The sequence below is a fragment of the Diceros bicornis genome, chromosome 2, assembly GCF_020826845.1.
Source record: "Diceros bicornis minor isolate mBicDic1 chromosome 2, mDicBic1.mat.cur, whole genome shotgun sequence".
Lineage (NCBI taxonomy): Eukaryota > Metazoa > Chordata > Mammalia > Perissodactyla > Rhinocerotidae > Diceros > Diceros bicornis.
The window spans coordinates 47,359,168-47,368,068 of record NC_080741.1 but is presented as its reverse complement, the minus strand read 5'-3'; the positions used below and the strand labels follow the sequence as shown (position 1 = coordinate 47,368,068).

Sequence of the window (8,901 nt, the reverse complement as noted above, 5' to 3'; positions counted from 1 at the left end):
TTCTGTGAGCTGAACTCAGATTACATTTTAATTCTAGAATAGCTTCAAATTATAAATATAACTGTCCCAATAGTAAAGAGATCATCAAGGCAGTAACATCAGATCAACTCTAAGTCATGACCCCCACATAGAACACAAGATATGCTTTGGAAAAAGGCTTTAAAAAGACCTCGGGCTGATGTGGAAAGCGGGTCAGTAAAGACTCCAGTTCTGCATAATGGAATCTTCCAAGCCAAGCCGCTTTCCACAGACACAAATTCAGTCTATCTTTTCTTTTTGGACCAATCTGGGAGCATCAACAAAATCTTTGCCATTGTAAAGAATAATAAAAAATGTTCCAATGCTTGCAACTCCCCAGAAGAGCACATAGGCCAATGTTTCTGTCCAAGTGTCACCTGTTGATATAAAAAAACAAAGAGTTGGTAAACAGAAGTCATTTTATTGATACCAGATCCAGCTTTCAGCACATCTTGACAACATTCAAGTTTACTAGCACGTCTGGAGGAAAAATACAAGAACCTCTCAATTAAGGTTTAAACCAGTAGTTCTCAAACTCTGGCTAGCATCAGAATCCTCTTCAGGGCTTGATAAAGCATCAATAGCTGGGCCCAACCCCAGAGTTGCTGATTCAGCAGGTCTGCGGTGGGGCCCAAGAATCTGCATTTCTAACAAATTCCCAGATAACACTAAGGCTACTGGTCCAAAGGCCACACTCTGAGAACAACTTGATGAAACTACTTCATGTTATATCATACAAACAATAATTATTACTTTTAGATTATATACTTTAACATTACAAGAAACTATTACTAATAGTTTAGTTCATAGTCCTATCTATGACAGATATTAGCTACTATAAAAATGCCTACACAAATAGTAACTTTGCAAAATATACATGCTTCAGAAAAGTTATGTATTAAAGTCAAGTGTATAAAACAAAACTCAATAGCATTTTAATAACACATATAACACAACTCTCCTGACATGCATTTTTTTCAAAGTCTAGAAAAGTCTAAAAGTTAGCAGCAGGCAAGTGGGAAAAGATCTATTTCGTTCTCCTGGAATAGTTGAACCCAGTGTCGCTTCTCTCCTGCAACAGTACTGGCCTCATCTGTAGAGAGGGAAATGTGCAGAGGCCAGGAAGAGGGCACGTCAGAAAGAAATCAGGTCTAGACTCTCTCCTAAGAAGCTGTTAGAGATCATGCTGCATTTACTTCCTATGCTCTTGAAAACCAAAGTAGAGGCTAGAAATCAGACATTATCATATCTAAATATTACAAAGCTCATTATTTTAATAATTTAATTAATTTATTCATTTAGTTTCCCCCAAAGCCCCAGTAGATAGTTGTATGCCATAGCTGCACATCCTTCTAGTTGCTGTATGCGGGACGCGGCCTCAGCATGGCCAGAGAAGCGGTGCGACGGCGCGCGCCCGGGATCTGAACCCGGGCCACCAGCAGCAGAGTGCGTGTACTTAACTGCTAAGCCACGGGGCCGGCCCACAAAGCTCATTATCTTACAACAATTAACTGATATAAGATGTTACCATCCACAGCATCTAATCTCTTTTTACTCAAAAACACATCCAAATTTGCATAATTAATAATTTTCACAGCTCTGAGTTTTAAAATTCTTCTTGGGCGAAGAAGAAAGGCAGCTCCTCACAAGCCCCTCCAGGACATCCCCTAAAGGAATCGTCCAACTGTTCAGGCTGAGCTCTTGGCCTGGACTTTCCTGCCTCTCACAGGGAAATGTGAGTATACAGTCAAGAAAACACTAAACATATCAAAAGAACAAAACTAATTAATTCAACAGTGGAGTGGCTCCCAGAAAATGGCATCCACTGGGTGGTGTTTTAAAGAAAGAAGTCAGAGGATCTAGGGAGTGAACAGACCAGCGTGGGCCTCTGAGGAATCTTGAGAAGCACAGGATGGCTGGTCCTGTCCTCCTCCTTCCTGCCCCAAACCTGACACAAGACCCACAGCCATGCCGCACAGTGATTCCCGTGCTCTAGAGCCCTCAGCCTGTTTTGTACTGTGAGCTAAGTATGGTGCCAACATTTTTAAAGAGCTATAAAAAAACAAACAAATAATTTGCAACAGAGACCATATGTAATTTGCAAAGTCTAAAATACTTATTCTCTGGCTCTTTACAGAAAAAGTTTGCTACCCCCTGCTCTAGTAACAACAGGGTGGCTCCTTCCCCTATGTCGTGACTGTCTACAGTGCTGAACACCGAGGGGATGACAGAAACGAGCAGGTACTGAGCCTCCCTCAAGAAGCAGGCTGAAGTAGTATGGGGGTGGGGGTGGATTAAGAGTCCTTAATTCAGCAACATTTTGCTGAGGGCTTACTATGTCCCAGACACTGGAAATAAAGCAGTGAGTAAGACACAGTCAGTCTCTGCCCTCAAAAAGTTGCTGAACCAGTGAGAAAGACAAACGAGTACGCAAATCATTACCACACACTGGGTATGTCGGGGACACCAAAGAGGTCCACCACCTCTGAAAAAGAAATCCCTAGGTGCTTACGGAGTTAAAAGAGGAAAGCGCTGTAAGAGAGGTGCATGACACGCTATGGAAATCAGAAATCAGAAACGGGGAGAGGACATGTAGGAGAACAAAGGGACACTTGGTGAGAGAGGAGCATCTGAATGGTGCCCTGAGGATGGGCGGAATCACACAGGCAGAGAAATGTCAGCCCAAGAAATTCAGGACAGAGGATGAAGACTGGAGGGTGCCTCTTCTTCCAGAGGGCCTAAGGCTGCACCTCAAAAGTATAATACGACCAAGTCACAGACTCAAATTCCCAGAGCTGAATGGTATTTAATGGAGACACTTTAATCTTAAATTCTTATTAAATTAGTAACAGGAAAATACTGAGAGAAAAAAAAGAAAACCAGTAAAGACCTTGTTAGCTCAGGTTCTTATGCAATTCTGCTCTCAATCTATTAAAATTTAATGATAAGTAAGGTATTAATCTATTAACAACATTTATTTGTCCAATAATAGGTGGCTGGTTAAATAAACTAAACATCCATAAATGGAATACTTTGCAGCCATTAAAAATAAAGAACATGGGAAAATGTTTATATTGCTCAGCAAAAAAAAACAGATTACAAAAAAGATGTATAATATCTCACTGTTGAAAAAAATCACACACACTTATAAAGATTAAAACATCAAAATGTTAAGAGTAGTTAGCTTATCTCTGGAAGGCAGAATGATAAATAATATTTTCTTCTTTTTTGCCTAACTATATTTTCTATTATCACTATGAATTACTTTGGTAATAAGAAAAACATATTTGAAAAATCTTAAGTGAAAAAAAGAACATTTACCCAGCTACTGAGTATATATTTTTCCTCCTGTCACATCTGACTAACTTCTTCTGCCCTCTTTACTCATTAAATTTAACAGGGAAACATCAAGTGTTGAGCAGACTCAAAAATTCAAGATGTTGTACAAGAAAGTTCAACATTTTAAGAAATGAATGTAAGAATGTGAAATCAGAGCAGACTTACCAGCCATAAGCAAACAGATAATGCACATTGAAAAGGCAACAACCATGATAATAGGCAACTGGAAAAGAAAATGGGAAGAGAAACCATCATTTAAGAATGCTAATCAATGGTTGCAAAATCAGTTGTGAATGCTTTCCTTGAAAAAGAATAAAACTCTTCTGCAATCTAATATACAAAATGTCTTTTTTCAACAACACATCATTATTTAGAGGTTCAATCACAACTGCCCAATCCTTAGAGTGGTTAAGTTTTAAGATCTGAAGCAGCATGGCTTTGCTCCAAACCAAGGAGTGCTAAGTGGAAGGAGATCCCAGGACACTGGGCCCCACTTCCATTCAAGGACACTCTTCCCACTGGAAGGAGACCCCAGAGAGGGTCTTGGAAAGTCTTATGAACAGAGGAGTCAAAAAGGAGAGAAGTGTCAAGAACATACTTTGCCTTCCATGTTAAAGTTTGCCTCTGGTAAATCCCTCAACACAAGGGGAGTGGACTCTTTCTGAAATGAGAAACCTTCCACATTCCCATTTGTGTTCTCACATAAAAAGGATGGGAGAGAGTGAAGTTTGAAAGTAAATAAATGCTCCAAAGTTATTTCACTCTTCTCCCTGATCTTCTCCTGGGGGAAACAAGTATTTATACTCCATTTAGAACAACATACAATATTTTAAATCAAGGGGAGTTGGCACCATCTATAACTTCAGACACAATGCTTTTAACAACTTGAAAAAAATAAACGTTTCTTACAGCCAGGAACTTCAAATCTCTTGGAACACTTAAAGGACTATGAGATTCTAATTCATCCACTGAATAGTTTCCAAGAAATAAGTCTATTGAATCCTAGAAAAGAAAGAAGAAAATTAGTAATGCCCCAAATGAGATGTGATTATGTTACTGAAGAACAGTGCAAAGTTACAGCCACCTAATGACCAAAAATAAACATCAAATACAAACTTACTTGTCTAAATCCATCAGAAAAGTTGTTCTTGTAATATCGTATTAGTGAGTTCCAGCCATCCATTAAAAGTCCCAACTGAGTTCTCTTCCCGGTTCTGGTTAAAAGAGGTTAAGTTTTGACTTACGTATTTGCATATTAAATTCTCACACTGTTTTATGGCCAATAACTATGTGGTATGCTGATAAGTGAGTTACAAAGATTGTTAAAATCATCCCTGAAAATATAAAGAAAACACCTCACTGGGCCGGCCCCGTGGCTTGGCGGTTGAGTGCACGCGCTCCACTACTGGCGGCTCAGATTTGGATCCCAGGTGCGCACCGACGCACCATTTCTCTGGCCATGCTGAGGCCGCGTCCCACATACAGCAACTAGAAGGATGTGCAACTATGACATACAACTGTCTACTGGGGCTTTGGGGAAAAAAAAGGAGGAGGATTGGCAATAGATGTTAGCTCAGAGCCAGTCTTCCTCAGCAAAAAGGGGAGGATTGGCACAGATGTTAGCTCAGGGCTGATCTTCCTCACAAAAAAAAAAAAAAGAAGAAAGAAAACACCTCACAAAAGAAACCACTAGCAGGTCCAAGTAATATGTATTCTCTTTCTAAAATATTACCGAAGTAAGGACAGAGAGGAAAAACACTCAGTTCCAGTTGCCAAGACAAGAAATTTAAGAAGAGAATCACATAGCCCAGGTTAAGTGGGCTAAAAGTGGGCTAAAACAGCAAAAAGACTAGAAACTTTATTTTGCTCCCAGGATATCCATATAGCAGAAAAAGACCCAACGGCATCTGTAACATACTCAGAATGTTCTAACCTCTCACTACCCAGTGTGGTCCTTGAAAGCAGCATCAGCATCACCTGGGTGCTTTTTAGAGGCGCAGAATCTCAGGCTTGGCCCCAGACCTGCTCAATCTGCCTGGCGTGATTCAGGTACACAGTAAATTTTGAGAAGAATGGAAGGGCTGTGGTTCTCAACCTCCACTGTGCATCAGAATCACCCAAGGAGACTAAGAATACCCCAATGCCTGGGCCTCACCTCCCAGCAATCCTCACTTGACTGGTCTGAAATGATGCCCAGGCGCTGGTGTTTGCTGTTGTTGCTGCTGAATGAAAGCTGCCCAAGTGACTCTACTATGCACCACAGCTGTAAACCACTGGTCTGGAATGCTATTTTATTTTATTTTTCATTATTAGTATTTTTTTGGTGAGGAAGACTGTCCCTGAGCTAACATCTGTGCCAATCTTCCTCTATTTTGTATGTGGGTCGTCACCACAGCATGGCTTGACGAGTGGTGTAGGTCCAGGCCTGGGATCCAAACCTGCGAACCCCAGGCCACTGAAGCGGAGCACACGAACTTAACCACTGCGCCACGGGGCCAGCCCCTGGAATGCTATTTTAAAAGCATGGCTTGCCTGGTAAAGTCAGTCTTCAAGGCACCAGTTCCCGCATACTGTTTGGCACAAGCATTTGCGTTGTCAGCCCAGGCTGTGAAAAAAAGTAAAAATCAGCTGATAATGATTAAAATGACAATCAGAGATCTAAAGATAAAATATTCATTTGTTTCAAAATCTGAGTAACTTTGCCCTACTGAAGAAATTACCTACCATTTTTGTAAATCTTCTCAAATTCATCTTGTTCTTCAAGCTTTTGTCCCACATGCAAAACTCCTAGTCTCTGGAATAAGAACCAGACCCATGTTGATGTGTCATAAGATTTCAGCACACATGATTTAGGAAGAAAAAGTAGATAGTCCCCAAATCGTATCCCATGGTTCCTGGGTGCTGGCCGCAGGTGGGAGATGCATTCCTTGTATACTGGGGGTCCCAGCTCACCACAGCCCTCTCCTGCCCACACCAGGCTGCAAAGCCTCTCTGAGGGCCCCTTTCCCCGCAGCCCCCACTCTCCTGTGAGCCCAGCACCCCAGGAACAGTGGCAGGACTGTCTGTACTCAAGGAGAGGGGCAGAAGGGGAAGGAAAAGGGCAGAAGTGAAAGCTGCTGCAGGATTCTAGCCATGACTCCTCCTTCCCTGCCACCCCTAAGCCTCCACTAGCTTCACCCCTCAACCTGCCTCACAGTTCACCATCCCTAGACTTCCTCGCCCCCAAACTAACTCCCGTTCCCAGGGGCCCTTCGAGAATAGGATGAGTACTACTACATATCTACTGCCCCCTAAGCTACACATATGCACAGCCCTTTGCATATAGTCTCAGAAGATTCCTGGGCATCCTGAATCCCCCACTGAACTCCCCTTTGGGGTTCAGTGACCACAGATTAGGAACTCCTGCCTTGGCCTTTGTTTCCGACCCTCAACCCTCTCAGAACCACCATCTTTACTGCTCACCTCAGATGACACCAGACTAGCTCTGCCTCAGAATGGGGCACTCCCACCCTCAGACACAGCACAGGACCCACCCTCAGTGACCTTCAGCTGGGTAAAAACTGCCCTCCTTGGAGGCAGAAAAGCACACTGGAGTCCCCACTCTAGCTGGCACTGATGCTAGAGAGGTTCTTGCCCAAAGACTCTCCAAAGGTTGGTTAGGTTTGATAATACTATATTCAGCATATAGAATAGTTAGATATAGATTACAGAACCTAGTTAAATAGGTTTTTGTTAATTAACAACCTTGGAAACAACCATTCCTAATACTGTGTCTATTGAAAATATTTACACTCTGAAGTAAACCCAGCAGCTTGACAAGGACTCAGTACAAAACAAAGCAGAGAGTGCTCAAACAGGGAAACTGCTCCTTTGGCATGTGCTACTTTAGGATACCAGGACAATTCATTCTAAAGGAGGTATTTTACCTCCATAATTCCTTCCTGGATACATAAAATTGTCATAAACAAAGCTGAATGCTTACTAATTATTTAGGCAGGAAACCATTTGGGATGCATTTTGTTTGCCTCTCACAACAAATGCCAATGTGACCTGGAAATCTGGGCTCTACATATAAATATATATATATATTTTTTTTGATGAGGAAGATCAGCCCTGAGCTAACATCCATGCCAATCCTCCTCTTTTTGCTGAGGAAGAAAGGCCCTGAGCTAACATCCATGCCCATCTTCCTCTCCTTTATATGGGACGCCACCACAGCATGGCCTGACAAGCAGTGTCGGTGCGCGCCCGGGATCCGAACCCGGGCTGCCAGCAGCGGAGTGCGCACTTAACCACTACACCATGGGGCCGGCCCCTGGGCTCTACATATTTTTAATCCCAAGTATAAACAGAAGAAAACATTTATATCTATTTTTCTTAAGAGTACAATCTTAGTGGTAAAGCAAAGCTGTGTCACAACTTTTTACCTGGGAGTTAATAACCCTTGCCAGTAATAAAAGAGATGCAAATGAAAACAACCTTGAAGTACTACTTCGTACTATTAAAACAGAAAAAAAAGTTTTAAATAAAAATATCTAACACTGGCAAGAGTTCAATGAAATGAATTCACTTATCACTGCTGGCTGGTGTCAGTGTAAACGGGCATGACCCTCCTGGAAAGTAACATATATATTCTCTTTAACCCAGTTAATTCTACTTCTAGGAATTAATCCAAAGGAAATAATTCAAGTTAATAATAATGAACTCAAATATATTCTCTGTAGTGTTATTTATAAGCCAAAAACGTAGCAACCTAAATGGCTTAGTAAATTATAGTACAACAATGCAACTCTTAAATACTATGATTACGTATAACGCTAGAGGAAAATGGCAAAATCAAAAATTATGCATACGTATACTAACCATGGTTATGGAAAATCAGCACAGTCATGGATGGTAAGACACAAAAAGAAAGAGCTGGGTTAGAGTAGGGGCAATCTGAATGGGTTTGTTTTTTTTTCTCCCCCCAGTGAGGAAGATTAGCCCTGAGCTAACATCTGTTGCCAATCCTCCTCTTTTTCCTGAGGAAGATTGGCCCTGGGCTAACATCCGTGCCCATCTTCCTCTACTTTATATGTGGGACACCGCCACATCATGGCTTGACAAGCAGTGTGTAGGTCCGCATCCAGGATCTGAACCTGGCAAACCCCGGGCTGCCAAAGCGGAGCATATGAACCCAACCACTATGCCACCGGGCTGGCCCCTTGTTACTGGTTTTTAAAGATGAAGTTTCTTTAATTTTTTGTTATATTGTTTATTTAAGAAAAGAAAAGAAGAATTTGTACCTGAAGCTGGGCCTGAAGCGAACGACGAGCTAACAGACTCTGGATCACATTGGTTCTATCTAGACAATCCATGCAATTGCTGCGGAACACACCTTCCTGGTTTGTCACCACCTTGCCAACAGGGTCCACTAGAAAATAACTAAAACACATTTGTATAAACACTCATACCAAAAATCATTCAAATCTACTAAGGACATACCTCTTATAACAGGGGTCTTGTATCAGTAATATTAAAACTGGTAAATGCATGGTCCAGGTA

General features: G+C 41.7%; 1 protein-coding gene across 2 annotated transcripts in view; it reads right to left on the bottom strand.

Annotated features, from left to right (window-relative positions):
* The window catches only part of SACM1L (SAC1 like phosphatidylinositide phosphatase), a 68,685-nt gene continuing 59,784 nt past the window's right edge, over positions 1-8,901 (bottom strand). For both annotated transcript variants that reach the window (XM_058556646.1, XM_058556657.1), the window contains 7 exons: positions 8,643-8,781; positions 6,082-6,151; positions 5,890-5,962; positions 4,478-4,571; positions 4,267-4,359; positions 3,523-3,580; positions 1-395 (listed from right to left, as the gene is read on the bottom strand). In XM_058556646.1, coding sequence (XP_058412629.1) covers positions 259-395; positions 3,523-3,580; positions 4,267-4,359; positions 4,478-4,571; positions 5,890-5,962; positions 6,082-6,151; positions 8,643-8,781 — 664 coding nt within the window. In that variant the 3' untranslated portion in view covers positions 1-258. The remainder of the gene's footprint in view (positions 396-3,522; positions 3,581-4,266; positions 4,360-4,477; positions 4,572-5,889; positions 5,963-6,081; positions 6,152-8,642; positions 8,782-8,901) is intronic.